The following is a 16,856-nucleotide window of genomic DNA, read 5'->3' as shown; positions in this document are numbered from 1 at the left end:
AAGCCCTGGCTCTTTTGGTTCAGTCTGTAACTTCTATGCAGCAGAATTTTTTTCTTCTGAAGCTGCTTTATCTTTCCCTTAGAAAACACGAAGCATTTTTTTTAATAAGAGCCGCTGTGTGGGTGATGCAACCATCACAACTTCAACAACCCTTTCGAATTGAATACATATAACTGTAGTACCACCTCGAGCCTTAGTTATGATCGCTCTTTCTGCAGCTTAAACAAGCACTGCACAGTTCCGACTAAGTGCCTCGTTTTGCTCGCTGCAGTACAAATAACAAAATAGAACGCAGGAATGTAAAAAAAGACAGGTCGCTAGGTATTGCCCAAACAACATTAATTACGCTAGTACGAGTAGCAAGTTAATCGTTTAATTGACACAAGGAATCGATAACTACGTAAATGTAGAAAGTCGTCTATTCTATTCACACACCGCACCAGTAGTATCAACAAGCACAAGGATGTGTATCACTGGGTTTCGCAGGTGTTCTATAAATGCGGCAAGCCCAGCCACACAACTAGCGGGTCACAGCGCAATTTGGTTGAAACATTCCGTCCAGAAGTGCCTCTAACACATATGTTATTGCAGTTCTTTGGCTTCCAGTCTTCCCACAATCTTAATTAGAACACACATGTTGAACAGTATGCCCTGACTTGCATCGAATTTTTGGATTCAGGAAACTTGACTGGGAAAAAGAATTACTAAGACATGTGCAGATAGGTTGCGAGCTTTCAACCTGTGTTCCACCATACAAAGCAGTTTTCATCAAGCTTGAAACATGCTACTCAAAACGGAAACTTTATCCCAGAGCACCTTTTTGCTTGATTTATGTACCCTTGAGCAATGCACACTGAATCCATTAAGTCCGGACGCCACAAAGCCACAGAACATTCGTAATATCAGTGCACCTACAGCGGCTAACATTGCGGAAGGCGCGCTTTCTGCCCATGGCAAGATGGCAGCGTGTGGCTTCACCTGAGGGGCGCCTCCTCTACTCCAGCAAATTTTACTTAACCTTGTAGGCTGAAACGAGATGTAGGTGCCAACGAGATGTAGGTGTAGGTTGAAACGAGATGTAGGTGGAATAATGTAGGTGCCAGCTGGGGGACTACGTCCCCCAGCTGGCACCTACATTATTCCAGTTGAAGTAGAGTGAATCGAATGGAGCTCACATAGCTTGCAGTGCAGAGCCTGCGAGCAGAGAGAAGACCCTCCTTTCCCACACTCTATGCAGCTTCTTTTGTGACATCGAAGAAATGAGCAAACACCTTTGTGTAGCTGTCCAGTCTTTGGCACTCAATTACGTACTCTCCGTGCGGAGGCATCTGTGTGATGTGCAACACTGATTGCTTCACCAGCCATTTCCACACAGCCTGCCTTCGCGTCTCTCAAGGCATAAAACAATACAGAGACAAAGAATGAACTAAAAAGACACAAACATACACAAGACAGTGGCAGAAAAAAACTTCATGCATAATCACTAATCGACAAATCAGTGTGCATCGGATCATGAACCGTGGCTTTTTATTTTGTTTTTGTTAACAGCTAGTTTTTTATTTCATTTTTGTTGACATAGTGTTGCTGTATGTTTCAATTTATGGGTGGTTAAATATCAATGTTTTCACGATGTTGCGGCCTTTATTTTTTTTATATTAACAACTTTTGTAAACAGTCACAGATGCTTTCCCAGATGTTTTCACATTTGCGCTGTACAAGTACACTCCGCCGGACAATGGCAGGTCCTAAGAATCTTCACCCCTAAAAAGGGACAGCAAGACAGAAAAAGAAATCAGTATACAAAAAGAAATAAAAGAAAGGGGAAGAAGAGAAAGCAATAAAAGAGAAAGAATGAACACCACAGCTACGCATAGTGAGTGTGTTCCGATACTCACTCTAGACAGCTAAATAGACAGCTAAATAGACAGCTAAGTGAACAGCGGCCATCTTTCTTAAGCCCCATTTAAATTCTCACGTAGCCAGCAAAATGACAGCTTCGATAAGACGGCATCGTAGACAAATACTATAGTGATACAAATACGATGCAGGCTACTTTGCTGTCAAAACAAGATGGCAGCTAAGTGAATTGCTTGGATAGCATGGATCGCGCCGTAGTAGTCGTCTGCACACAAATGCTTTTCCAGACACTCAACGTGAAGAACATTAAATTTTTCTTGGATGTTAACATGAAATAAGCTAAAAAGGTAACAGTTACAATTGTTTATTTTTTAGCTTTATGTTGGCGCCTCGTAACATAGAAGCCGTCCAGACGCTTTTACATTTCTCGGGCAACATGGGTTGAATGCTGTCTTCAGAACTGTCAGCGTAGACTGTTTGCGATGTTGTCTAGAATCAAAACACAGCCAGTATAGCACAGCAAGGAAATGAGAAAGGAAAGTGAAAATAAGGACGAGGTAAAGTAGGAAAAGGGTAGAGCATAGCACACGCATGTATAGTATAACATAGAAAGTGGCACTATTAGAGCTTTAGAATTAGACCGAATGGCCTGCAGAAAGGGTAATCATGCAGAGGGTGTGATATTGTTATCAGAGTGCAACAGTGATAGCTATCTTAATCGAAAGCAAAAGAGAACGGCGGCAAGCAAAGCACTGCAGGACAGTACACGACAGCAAGCAATGGTACGTATTACTGCTCAACAGTGCAAAACATAAATGCAGATGCAGCCGTGGAGAAGTGCACGGCCGTATGTATAAAGTGTTTTTTTTTTTTTTTCGTAGACAATACAAGCTTTTAAAAAATTGTACAACAATCAGGCTCCGGCCGTTTCGGCACATGAACTGTATGTCGAGGTAGAAATACTTTCCAACAGATAGTATGACATTGACGCCACTAACAAAAGCATGTTGATTGATTTGTGGGGTTTAACGTCCCAAAACCACCATATGATTATGAGAGACGCCGTAGTGGAGGGCTCCGGAAATTTCGACCACCTGGGGTTCTTTAACGTGCGCCCAAATCTGAGCACACGGGCCTACAACATTTCCGCCTCCATCGGAAATGCAGCCGCCGCAGCCGGGAATCGAACCCGCGACCTGCGGGTCAGCAGCCGAGTACCATAGCCACTAAACCACCGCGGCGGGAACAAAAGCATGTTAATTAGCTAATTATTGACTGGGTATTTGTGAATAAATTATGACACACCCACTTTGTAGAAATCGCATAAGTTGCACATAGTTCGACATTCATACCTGAATTTCCCAGGCGAACTTTATACTGATTGAGCCGAGAGCACATAAAGCGTGGCACTATCACAGAAACAATCGACCCGTGAGAGGGAAGTGATGAAATTTTCATGAAAGCACACCGAAAAAGATTGACATGTGAGGTTTAACATCCCAAAACAACCATACGATTATGAGAGACGCTGTAGTGGAAGGCTCCAAGAGTTTTGACCGCCAGGGGTTCTTTAATGTGCATCCAAATCTGAGCACACAGGCCCACAGCATTTTCATCTCTAACGAAGAAGAATCTGATTGGCAGTCACTCTAAAATAAAAAAGTAGACACTTTTCCTACAAGTTTACGTCCTTGTCTATTTTTTAAACTTTAAAGAGGCATGAAAACCTATTTCACGTGTCCGCAAGAAGACGCACCAAAGCAGCTGCATATCAGCTTTCTGCTTCTTAAGCAAGGAAGACAATGGTATTGCAGGTTTCTGGTGCACAATTAAATGGAGATGCTCACAACCACCAAACACTACACGCAAAAGCAAGGCGACACATAGGCACAAATGAGATGACTTGCAGCTTTTCATGAGAACATGCGGCCACGGCGCGCTCTCAATCAAGTTTCGTCACTCCCTTGTCACGTGCTCCAGTTTCAAGCAACAGAAGGTAGAATGGATGACAGTTGGGCTTGTTGATTCATTAACCTAAGCGTTGAATTGCACAAACAAGACATGAACTAAAAAAGAGATGAAGACACAAAACGCAAAGCTTGTATTGCGCTCTGTGTGTCTTCATTTAAGTCTCAGTCCCTGTCTTGGTTGTGCAAGTGATCAGTTTTCATTTCAACTTAGAAATTTGCTGACAAATGTCCTAAATTACGTGCAACTCCTGCACTTTCTTAAAAATAGGAATGCCATAGACTAGCTGGCACAGCTTTGAAATATAAACACCTGTCCTCAAGTCCATACTTCAAAAATTTAATTGTGAAGTTCTCTTTAATTAGCTAAAACAGTGTCATTTTAGCAGCTATTTTCACCTCTTCGCAGAGTTTGTGTGCCAAAACAACAACATCCTTACGTCAGGCTCTATTCATTTTGGCACATGAACTATGTGGAGGCAGAAATACTTAACAAGTAAAATGACACTGTCAGTGATAGATTTAACAAATAAGCGTACAACATACGCAATAGGCTTGTTTATAAAATCTGTATTGCCTAAAAAAATTGTATGCATGATGTGCAAACATTAAGCACACCACCGATAAGGTGAGCGATTTTCGCTCCTGTAGTAAAGACAAGATAATGACTTTTAGGGGTGCACAACAATTCACTTTATAAGGTATGCAATTATGCAAGTCGACACAGAACACATTGTTATGAACACATTGTCATAGCTTATTATAAAACTGTGTAACACGAAAATATTGTAAAGGCTTACCCCTGATAAAGGTTAGGTGTGCTGCCCAGACCTTGACAAAAAGCAATTTTCGTCTGTAGCGGTCAACAACACTGCCTACGCTATTCTGTAGTTAGCGGAGTAGCACGCTTTACCGATAGGTTATGTCATGCTTGAGGAGAAACCATCGCTGCCCCTTTTATTTCACTGACTGGTAGGGCACTTTCGCTTAACTTGGCACGGAAAAAATCAACCTCCCAAAACCACCATATGATTATGAGAGACACTGTAGTGAAGGGCTCCGGAAGTTTTCACCATCTGGGGTTCTTTAACGTGCACCCAGATCTGAGCATACGGGCCTACAGAATTTTCCCCTCCATCAAAACTTCAGCCGCTGCAGCCAGGATTTAACACCACAACCTGCGGGTCAGCAGCCAAGTGCCTTAACCACTAGACCACTGCGGCGGGGCCCGTATCGCAATACAAATCATACATCACAGATGTGTTTCACCCCTGAAATACGACACTTTCCAAATGTGTCTCATTACAAAAAGCAGATGCTCAAAAGTATCTGACATACTATAGTGACATTCGTGTATCAGGCTACTGACCAGTCCCGCTATAGCACATTCCCACCTGGGGATCTTCGTTCACATTCGACATTATGACCAGCTTGAAAAACAGCCTTACCGTTAATAACCACGTGACCTCCTCCAAGGCAGAGATGCCGTTACACATTCATCGCAACATAACTAAATCGATGCCATGATTATACACAATAAAGTCATCAATCAACATCGTCAATAGGTAAAGGGTAGCCGGGCCAATCTCGTCAGCTGAGAGATATATATTTTAATGAAGAGCTGGAGATGCTTGTATGGCTTTTTGCCAGGCATGCTGCTCTAAGTTCTGGGAGATGATTTAGACTCCAACGAAAAGTTTTTCAAAAAACCCGATGTTTCAAAACCGACTTGGTTCCTTCCTCAGGGGTAACTGCAGGACTACGCAGCAGCGGCATCTTCAGAGCACTCGCAGGGCGAATAATGACACCCCTCTTTCTCCTTTTGCCATGGAGCGCAGTCTATGTGTGTACACTGGGGAAGGGATCTGAGAGAGCAGTTGATGTTGTGGGCTGTCTTCTGTATGTGCCACGACTCGAGTAGTAACCTTCTCCTCCAGTTGGGCTTGCTTTCAAGAATGGCCGTTGCTTCGAAATTTATCGGGTGATTCAATGTCGCAGCATATTCGGCGACTGTGCTGCGCTCACTATAGAGCTTCCGCAAATCGTTGGGGTGTTGCTTCGGTCGTTCCAGTAGGTTATTCATCTTGCCGATATACGAAGAAGGGCACCCGGCACACAGAATTTCGTAAACGACATCGAGGGTCCTGTCTATTTTGGCCTCTCTTTCGGGCAAAGAAGGAGGCGGCCCAGCACACACGAAGGCACATGCTCAATGCGAACCCCTTCCTTGAAGATCTGCGCCAACATCTCGCTGATTCCCTGAACGTATGGGATCGGTACACCTTTCGAGGGGCTGCCAATTAGGGTTGATGGGGGTTTCCGTATCCTATGTTGCTCTGTGCGGCGAGTGGCGGCTCGAATGAAGTTTTTTTGGGTATTCGTTTTTTCTGAGGTCCGCAATTACGCTCTGTGTCATTGGAGCATAAGTTTCTAGCTCTCTGGAGTAGCATGCTCACAACCGAGGCCCTGTGGCAGGCAGGGTAGGAAAAATCAAATTGAAGGTAGCGGTTAGTGTGCGTTGGCTTCTCATGAACGGAAAACTCCAGGCCGTAGCGCTTTCTTGCCAGCTGGACATCGAGAAAGGGCAGGCAGTGGTTGCTTTCACACTCGGTCGTGAATTGTATGCCTGGGTGCACGATATTTAGATGTCTGAAGTTTTTAACTTCAGACATCATCATGACGCAAAAGCAATCGCCCATATAACGCAGAAAAAGCTTGGGTCGTGGCGAGAAGGAGCTGAGTGCTTTCTCTTTTATGTACTCCATGGTCAGGTTTGCCATTGTGACGGAGATGGAAGCTTCCATCGCGGTTCCACTGTTCTGCCCGAAAATAGTTCCTTTGTAGGACAAGTATGTACTGGACAGGCAGAACACCAGTAGACGGCAGAGCTCGTCAACTGCCAAAGGAGTCTTTTCACTCAGGCTTGCGTCCCCCTCAAGCGCAGAACGGGCAGAGGAGACAGCTAAGGAAACTGGCACATTGGTGAACAATGAAATGACATCAAACGAGACCAGGCTCTCATCATCGTCGACGCTCACATCTGACGCTAGCTGCATGAAGCGGCTGGAGTCACGGACATGAGTTGGTGTCTTCCGGGTTAGGGGGGCGAAGATTTGGTGTAGAAAATAAGAAAGGGCTTGGCATGGGGAGGAAGTGAAGTCTACAATCCGTCGCAAGGAGACGTCAGGCTCGTGAACTTTCGGTAATCCATAGAAACTCGGCGCGGATACGTTACGGTAGATTAGTCGCAGGTAAAGTGTTCCGAGATCCAGATAATGCTTGAAAATTTCCGCGAGTAGCTTGTTTAGCTGTGTCTGAGTTTGCTTCGTTGAGTCCTTTACTAGCTGCATGTATGCATACCCTTCTAAAAGAGCTGAAATCTTCCGATCGTAGTCCCCGCTGTCCAACACCACCTTCAAATTGCCCTTCTCGGTGGGCAAGATGACAATGCTCCGATTCCGTCGGAGTTCCCGAAGTGCTTGGTTCTCTTCTGTGGTCAAGTTCCCACTCCTTTGTAATGGTAATTTCCAAAGGATCCCAATTGATTTCAGCCTAATTTCTTCTCTGGCATATGGCCTCATGCTCTGGACGGCTGCCTCTACAGTCGCGACAAGTTTCAGTAGACAGGGCGTCATTGACATGTTATAGCCGTATCCTTTTGTTAGAACAGAAGTTTGCCGATCAGTGAGTTGACAAGATGAAAGATTGGTGACAAACCTGGAATTTTGGATGCTTTGGTGGAACCCCGGTGCAACATATAGGAAAGTTTCTTATCCTGAGTGGTCCGGAGCTTTTTTGCTAATGACGCCACAACGAAGTCCGCAAACGCCTCTATCGCAGACATCAACTCAGGAATGCGGTGCTCAAGTTGACGCTTGGTAAAGAACAGGTCCAATTCTTTTTTCCGTAGAGAGGCGTTCATTTCATGAAGGCAGGCGTTGATCACTCGTTCGGCTCTCGTGACGACTTCCAAGCCTTCATGGGTCGAGACAGGTCGTTTTAGGCGCAGGCTTTGAGGAATGACTTTCCTTTCTTTGCAGGTGCGACTGAATACGAGATCAACTTCCAGTTTCATACCCAACCAGGCAGACTTCTGACCAATGTTAACATTTATGCTCCCAGTTCTGGTGGATGATTATGATATGTAAGCTGATAAACACATAACACACTCAGCCTCACACACACATAGACTGCACTATTTACAAAGTTTTTCAGGCTTGTGACCCATGAGGAAATCGGTAGGGCTTTCGTTGTGTCTAACACACTAGAGCATTTCTCCTCATGAGCCCAAAATATGTCCAATCTCGAAGTCCCGTCGGAGATTTAAGGCCATTGAGCAAAAAACTTTGGCAGTGCCGTATGCCTTTCACATGTGTTTCGTTGCGCGAGTCAAGTCTTTGCACCGGCATTGGCGCAATGATTATCGACAAGCATGCGTAGACCGCATATAATGGGAACGCCCAAGGAGCAGCCCACCTATGAAGAACACCATCGAGAGCAGAGGCAAAACTGCCACTATCAGGCTCGCCAGTCACCTGCCTTCACCAAATAGATTGGGTCCGACTTTCTCCCATACAGTTAAACCCTTTTATAAAAGGCATGCTCCAAGCAGCATTTCCTGTTTCTTTACATCAGATGTTTTTTATAAGCACAAGTACCTCGTAGGCATGTTCTTATCAACCTGTATTTTACTGTAGGCCCACTGGTGTCTCTTATTCCCGTTTGTTTCTAATATCAGTGTCTCTTATAACGGGGTTGGACTGTATATGCTGTGGTGGTGCTGACACTCCCTGTAAAGTTGTTTGTGCAGCGTGGCGCACGTGTCACGCCCAAAAGTCGCATTTCCGGTTACAACCACCGGGCGGTAGGTGGCATTGTGTTCGCATTGATCACCACTATCATCATGATGGTGTAGCGCCAGTGGTGACCCCTGGCGAAAGGCAAGCCTTGGTGGCAGGCGAGAGTTGAGCGACTCTCTTCTGCGCGTGGTGGTTGCCGCAAACGGTTGTCTCTAGAGTGGGTCCCAGGTGCGTGGCACCGCAGGCTGCGCGTTCGGGGCCCTCGTGGTAAGTCAAGCATTGGTGACGCTGCCTTGGGTGTGTTGTTATTCTGTTTGTCATATCATTGCGTGTTTGTCATGAAGTGTATGGTATTATTTTGTACGGATGTCCTAGCATGTTGATAACAATTTATGTATCGATTCGGTGGACGATATCATCGTTATAAATTAGTTGAATAAATGGTGTGTTTGGTTTGTACCGACTGCGTCTGCTGTGTCCGTTCACTCCAAGAGCGTGGCGTGGTGCTTGTCATTTCAAGCTGCCCAACGTGGAGCTCTTGGAGTATCGGACGACAGTTTTCGCAGTTTAATACAATTTTTTGCTGGAGCCGGGGTAGAGTAGGCCTAGGGGGACTTCTTTGCTAGCGACGATGGTGTGCTTGTTGAGAGCGAGGAGGTCGGTATTGGTGACGTGTTTGAACTTCTCGGCACTCGAGATTTCTTTTTTTTTTTTTTGCTCGCAAGTGGTTTTTTGTTGTTAGGTTTCAATAACTTTGTTCAGTTAAGACGAGAGCCAAGCGGTCTGCATCCTGGGGTGAGCAAGGCTCAGACCACGTGGTTTGTAGGCTAGGCCCGAAGCAAGTTAGTATGGAAGTCTCGTGGGTGGTTTGATTTTCTGTAAATAGCTTCTTCTATCTCTTTGGGATCAGGGAGCTGGGCGTCGTTGTACTCAGGTATTGCTGCTCAACGCCGAGGCGTCGTAACACCGTTTGGGACGGTGGACGCCGATCACTCGGTAAGCTGCTGTGTGCGCCGAGTGATAGGGCCACCTTACAGAGTGGATGTCTTCTTGCGGCTGCCTCTTCTGCACCTAGGCTGGGTGGATTCCGGTTTTTGTCGAGCGACTCATTAGGCTCTGCGCAGCCGCCTTTCGCACGTGGCACAACTAGGTGGATCGTGGTGTTGATGTGTTGCACTCTGCTTCCCTCACTTTTTTTCATCTTGCAATGTACTAGCTATCAAGAGTAATTTTTGTTTTATTTTGATGGGCGTCTCGGCCACTGCCGATGTATTAGCTAGCAGTACTGACCATCGTACCACGTGGACGAAAAGCCCGAAGCTCCCTTCCCTAGGCCCTGCTCTATTGTTTCTGTCGAGTGTTTTGGAAAGTATGCAGCGGGAGGGATGTAATCTATGGCTGGCTGTCTTCTGCACATCGTCAGCACTGCTGGCCAGGAATGCGGTCGTAAGGTCAGGCGATGGAGATGCCTGGGACCTGCGCAACTGCCTGCAGTCCGGCGCCCTCGAGAGTGCTGGTCGCAACCGGAAGATGTGTTGGCGCGAGTGACGGATCATTGGCCGACGGCAACGTTGCTGTTGTGGGACCGGTACTGAGGTTTACTGAAGTCGAGCCGGACATTATGAAGGGACATGTGTTGCGATTTTCTTTTGTTAGAGCTTGTGTAGCTGATTTCTTTGTTTTTCAGAATATGGTTTGAATTAAGGTTGAAAATATTCAATATTTTCTCAATATTCATATCATGTCAGCGTGTCTTTATTGCGAAAGGACTTAGGTCTGCCGACCCTTGCCCATCGTCGCCGTGTTTTATCACTATCTCTTTTTCATAAGTTTTATCATTGTTCGCTCAATCAAACGCCGTACATTATTCCCCCTGGCAGAACATCGCATCGAACTGGGCACATCAACCATGTGGGCCGCCCCCGCACTCGTACTACTACCTTTTCAGGTTCTTTTTTCTTTCGCACAGCCATAGATTGGAACAGCCTGCCTCACCAAATTGCCGCCCTAACCAGCGCACCCGCATTCATGCAAGAGATATCTCATCATTTTTCAGAATAACAATTACTGGATGTCATTTTTCATCTTTCCAACTGATTGTATATACCACAAAATCATGTAAACCATATTTCCACGTCATGTTTAATAAATGCTTATTCAAATGTCATTTCTAACAATGTATAATGAACATATGTAAACCCACCCCTTATGTAATGCCCCTGTTGGGCTTTTAAGGTAATAAAATGAAATGAAATGAAATGAAAAAATGTAGGGTTGCTGACACCCCCTGTAAAGTTGTTGACGCTGCGTGGCGCACATGTCTCGCCCAAAAACCGCATTTCGGGTTACAACTACCGGGCGGTAGGTGGCGTGATCGCGTTGATCACCACTATCATCATCTTGGTGTAGCACTGGAAGTGACCCCTGGGGGAAGGCAAGCCTTGGTCGCGGGCGAGAGTTGAGCGACTCTTTTCTGCACATGGCGTTTGCCGTGAACGGTTATCTCTAGCGTGAATCCCTGGTGTCTGGCACCGCGGGCTGCGCGTCGGGGGCCCTCGTGGTAAGTCAAGCATTGGCGACCCCGCCTTGGGTGGGCTATTATTGTGTTTGTCATGTTATTGTGTGTTTGTCATGGAGTGTATGGTAATATTGTGTACAGATGTCCTAGTGTGTTGATAATGATTGATGTATAGATTCGGCAGACAATATCGTCGTTATAAATTAGTTAAATAAATGTGTGTGTGTTTGGTTTGTACAAACCGCGTCTACTGTGTCCGTTCACTCCAAAAGCGTGGCGTGGTGTTCGCCATATCAAGACACCACAATGCATTAACTTCTTTCGCTGTTGCTGGCGCACGGTTTGTCTGTCTTCAAAATGCAGTATAAAAAGGCCTTGGTACTTTTCGTCAGGAAGGCTTCCTTATGCCTAGTGCGCAATAACAAGAAACACATAATAAGTAACAGATGCAACCTCCTTCACGCTAGAAGGAAATATTGAATGGTAGATACCTCCTACCGCTAATGCTCACATGAAAGCCGACTGATTCATGAAGAACCACAATTCTGATCACTGTGGAAATTAACGTGTTTAATGCAGCTGCTTTACAACTTTACAGCTATTACAAGTGGTGTCATAATAAACGACTCAAATTCAAAATAAAGACATTAAAATAAGTATGTGTACAATGCATTGTATACTATATATGTTAAATGAATAATTAAATATGCTCAAGATGGAAAGAGTATTATGCAAACAAACATACAAGTCTTAAAACAATGAACGAATGCCAGTTCATCATGGCTATGCTAAAATGGCATTAGCATCATAAAAATAAAGCCACCTGCCAGCATGTGGCAGAAATAAAAGGCCGGCACTGAATTCCTGCTTGCAGTGCATGCAAAATAAGATCAGTAACACAACTGCTAACTCCGGAGCAGGCACAAAGGAAGCAATCAAATTAATAACTATAAACTCTGCCCAAATGACTCCACTAACACTGCTGCTAACTTCGAGCAAGTACAAAAGAAGCAATCAAATTAACAACTCTGTCCAAATTACTCGAACTGTCCGAATTACTCTGTCCAACTCTGCCCAAAGTACTCGACGCTTAACAAAATAAACTTCCGGTCATTAGGCTAATGTGTTTTAGTCCCAAAAGCAATACTCTGTGTGTGCATATAGACAGTCACAGGTCCAGAGACTGCATGAAAACCAGAGACTGCATGAAAAAACTAACATAGAATGAAACCACGCCATGTGCAGGCTTAAGCAGGGAAATATGCAAAATTTGGATGTAGCCCTAGCACTAGTCTTTAGATTACATTTTAAACAATTCATTCCACCCTCCGTACGTTGATTTGAAAAACCTCCTATTCTTAGCAGGGGGTGAAGCCACAGATGACTCGGTGGTGGTCCGCGCTGATCCGCTCCGTGCATGGGCAGCCGCAGGTGCCTGCAACAAAGGAGGCATGTTTTGAAAGCATCCAGCCTTTTGAAATAAATCGTGTAAAGAAAAAAATGAAGCTTGTTCATGCTCCAAAAGTTCACTAATCACATAATAAAGCGCAATTCCACATTAAAGAGACACTAAAGAGAAACAATGCGTTCATTTAGATCGATAAACTGCACTCTGAGATCTCCAATGTAATAAGTTCATTATTAGCGGAGAAAACAGAGGTTAAAATTTCATTTTTCAAATTTCGTGCCGAAATCTCGAGCGGGTGACATAAGAAATTCCAATGTATTTTTGATACTTTCATTGGCTCGATAAAATTTCCTGATACATCGTATGCTAAGTCCATGGCACCCACAGATTACAATGTACTTCATTTTATTGATTAGAAGCTACGTAGGACCCACATAGCAAAGAATGGCAGGTTGTCAGAAATGTGCTGTGAAATGAATAGGATTTAAAATACTAACATTTGTCGCAGATATCAAATCAAACCGTAAAATCATTTTAGAAGTAACTGCAGTCTCACACAACTGTAGCCAAATAAGCAGCAGATAATCAGTATGAGATAAAAGCAATGCTGCTCATTTTGGAATTTGATAACTTTAGCCTGCATGTCTAGCAGAGAAAAAAAACAGCAAAATGAGCTATATGCTTAATGCCAATTCTTGTCGCACAAGTGAGATCAAAGCTGATAATGCTGCACACTTGTAGCTCACTGGGATAATAGTACACAGCTTCTTTTCAGTTTCTTTAGGACTTATGAGTTGGTCAAACAGTAAAGTTGGTCATTTTCATTCTCTCAGCATCAATTTGGAGCAGGCTTAGAGCAATTATTAATAAAAATTCTTGTTTGGGGCAGCATGGAGCAGCGATTCAATTTTGAAGCTGTTTGGAGCAACTGGTGCAGCCCTTCCATCACTGAGAGAGATATTACACCGCACCATTTCAAAATGTTTGCTTTGGGCACATAGCTCCAGCGGACGCCACAATAAATTTTCGTGAAAGCCACGCAAAGCAGCAGCGAGAGAGCAGAGATTTACAATAAAGCAACGCACTCCTTTTTATATCACAGGGAAATTTTCAATGTCCTCTTCGTTGCGGATTTTGTCTGTTCAAGGAACTTTGCCGTGTGAGCTTGCACAAAGAAGGTATGTATACATCAAGCACTCTTAAACTATCACAAGATCCACCCCGAGCTACAAGATTCTGTAACAGAGACTGAGAATTGTGCAGTGGAAATTGAGGCTAGCCCGCTGCCTTTGTGCGGCTGTGCCGCCTTCTCTGTCGTTCTCATGTCCCGACATGACTTCCCTTCTTCGCTGTTTGTGTTGCCACAGGCAATGAAGTGTTGCGACCTTGAGCAGTACTGTGTTCTCGCTATGACGATAGTTAACGCGTGCCTTGCGGCTCACTGATACGGGACCCACGCTAGTGGCCGCACTCATTCGGGTTACGTGTACACTACAGTGCCTATAGCTCAAATAAGACATCTGCTAAAAGCTTTACTAGTAAAACAACAAAAAGAAGCTCAGAATTGTAATCATGTTGTATGACACAGGTTCTGATTTAGCTTTGTAACTCAGCTGTTTCAATAAGACATTTGCTCATTATCATTAGTCAATGCAGTTTATGAATGCTCAAAGTTATCAAATTATCATTTCTTTTCATGCTGCCATTTCATTTCATTGCATTTTCAGGGGTGGAAGTGCACTTCAGTGTTTTGAAGCAGCTCAGGGAGCAGAAATAATGCTGCTTAGGACTACTGTTGGCACAGTTTTTTTTTTTTTTAAGAGAAGTTTTGGAGCATGTTGGGAGCACCAGAAGGTGTGTTTGGGAGCAACACGAGTTAGTTTTGGAGCAGCCTTCTAGGTTCAAACATCATCGTAAATCTAAATTTTTTCTAATAAAAAGAGTCACACTTTGCTGCAGGCGAAACAATGAACGCAGTAGCAATGAATTGAAAGGTTACGCGCAGTATGGCAAGCAGATCCAAATATGCCCCTTGTTCCTCACGCACAAATGATGCATGAAACGTACTCACAGGTACAAATGAACACGAATAAGCATCTCAGTTGTTAGTTCGCTGTGTCTGAAAAGTGTGCCCTTTATGCGCTTAGTAAATACAACAGAATCGTTCTGGTGATAGCCCAAGGCCAGCCAAGACCTACGAGTGTCCCCACTGAGAGAGAAGTGCACTTTAGTGTCCACCCTGCTCCTTCTTTGCGGGGCAAAATACGCATGGGAGATGACAGCGCGAGCCACCGCGTCGTGACGATGTGGTGACACGTGCTCACTGTGCCATCTTGGTTAATGCTGAAAACATGATAGTTCCTCCCGAGATGCCCGTCAGAAGCAGTAAGTGGTAGATATAAATAGCTTGCCGTTTGAACGATGAAGGAGGTGCTGCTTCGAGGCTCAGTTGTTAGCACCTCGCACTCATAATTAAGAGATTCCACCGATGCTACTTGCCAGAGTCTTTTTTCGAATTATTTTTCTTTCTCGCGTTCTCATATATATAGATTTGTATACATATACGGTGAGTGTCATTGACGCCGGTGGCAAAATCCAGTGAAGAGTGTCCATATAATTGATTGATTGATATGTGGAGTTTAACATCGCAAAACCACCATATGAATATGAGAGCCGCCGTAGTGGAGGGCTTTGGAAGTTTCGGCCACCTGGGGTTCTTTAAGGTGCACCCAAATCTGAGCACATGGGCCTACATCATTTCCGCCTCCATCGAAAATGCAGCCACCGCAGCCGGGATTCGATCCCGCGACCTGCGGGTCAGCAGCCGAATACCTTAGCCACTAGACCACCGTGGCGGGGCTGTTTCCAGTCTCGATGGTGCAGCACTTTTGTTCACAGACATTTCCTCCGAGCAGCGCCAAGACACTTCGATAATCTCTATGATAGAGGTACTGTCTCAGCCGCCCCAAGGTATCGCCAATCGTTCACGACGACGTACAGCTCGATATTTCGCCATCTGTGATGGACTCCTGTATCGTCCCAACTACCTTTCCGATGGCCTCAAGTGGTTGCTTGTGATTCCTCGCCATCTACGTGCTGCTATTTGAGACCCCTTTTACATAGATCCTTAACGCGGCCATGCCGGTGTGTTAAAAACGTATGCACGCCTCCGGCTACGGTACTATTGGCGCGGAATGTACCGATTTGTCAGACAGTACGTACGTTCATGTTCCAACTGTCAACACCGAAAAAGCCCACTGAACATTGCCAATGGGCAACTGCAGCTGTTGCCTTGCCCATCCCGACCTTTTGACCTCATTGGAATTGACTTGTACGGTCTCCTTCCCTACACTTCTGACGGGAACCGCTGGGTGGTTGTTGCTATCGATCACTTTACACGCTATGCTGAAACTGCTGCGCTGCCAGAGGCCACATCACGGGAAGTTGGCTTGTTTATCCTTCACAATCTTGTTCTTCGCCATGGTTCGCCTTGTGAGCAACACAGCGACTGCGGACGTACGTTTATTTCCGAAACCGTGCAAGCCCTTCTTCGTGATTGCAACGTTATGCATCGGACAACTCGCGCATACCATCCGAAAACGAATGGGATGACTGGATGGTTTAACTGCACATTGGGCGACATGCTATCTATGTACGTGTCCTCTGACCACACAAACTGGGACCGCATACTCCCCTTTGTTACTTACGCTTACAATAGCGCCATTCAGTCTACAACAGGATTCTCCTTGTTCTTCCTCCTCAACGGGCGCGAGCCTTCCTCATTCATAGACACTATTCTCTTGTACCGTCCAAACGCTTCAGAATCCACAACTACAACTGTATTCGAAGTCGCCACTTATGCGGAAGATCGCAGGTGATTCGCACATTCCTTAACCGCACAGGATCAAGCGTACCAGAAGGACCGTCATGATGAAGACCAACCTCCCCAATCATATTCGCCTGGCACGTTGGTATGGCTTCGTGCTCCCTCCTCTGCTCTTGGTCTTTCCACCAAGCTTCTGCCGAAGCACAAAGGCCCCTACAGAGTCCTATGTCAGTGCTAACAGATAAACTATGTTGTTGAGCCGATTCAAACATGGACAGACCTACGCCGTTGCGACCATGAGACTGTTCATGTCGATTGATTGACACAGCGCTACAACCCACCTGGTTTACCCGTTACATAGGTCGCCAGGATGGCTCCTTTTCTGAGGAGGGGAGTGATCTGTAGCAATGAAATATGGCACAGGCAGGAGTGCCAGTGAAAGAAGAGAAGGAAGAGTGTTGTTGCTGCTCGCGCTTTCTCC

The 16,856-nt window shown here is 45.2% G+C and overlaps 1 protein-coding gene across 5 annotated transcripts in view; it reads right to left on the bottom strand.

The window, feature by feature from the left end:
• Positions 1-1,510: 1,510 nt before the first annotated feature.
• The window catches only part of LOC119164054 (uncharacterized), a 155,020-nt gene continuing 139,674 nt past the window's right edge, over positions 1,511-16,856 (bottom strand). For 3 of the 5 annotated variants that reach the window (XM_075870900.1, XM_075870899.1, XM_075870901.1), the window contains exons 34-35: positions 12,446-12,576; positions 1,511-1,761 (exon numbers count right to left, since the gene is read on the bottom strand). In XM_075870900.1, coding sequence (XP_075727015.1) covers positions 1,746-1,761; positions 12,446-12,576 — 147 coding nt within the window. In that variant the 3' untranslated portion in view covers positions 1,511-1,745. Of the gene's footprint in view, positions 1,762-11,450; positions 12,577-16,856 lie in introns of those variants that run through there. The other 2 variants (XM_075870903.1, XM_075870902.1) reach the window with 2 other exon arrangements.

The sequence above is a fragment of the Rhipicephalus microplus genome, chromosome 8, assembly GCF_043290135.1.
Source record: "Rhipicephalus microplus isolate Deutch F79 chromosome 8, USDA_Rmic, whole genome shotgun sequence".
NCBI classification, from domain to species: Eukaryota; Metazoa; Arthropoda; class Arachnida; order Ixodida; family Ixodidae; genus Rhipicephalus; species Rhipicephalus microplus.
This window is presented reverse-complemented; position numbering and strand designations above follow the sequence as displayed.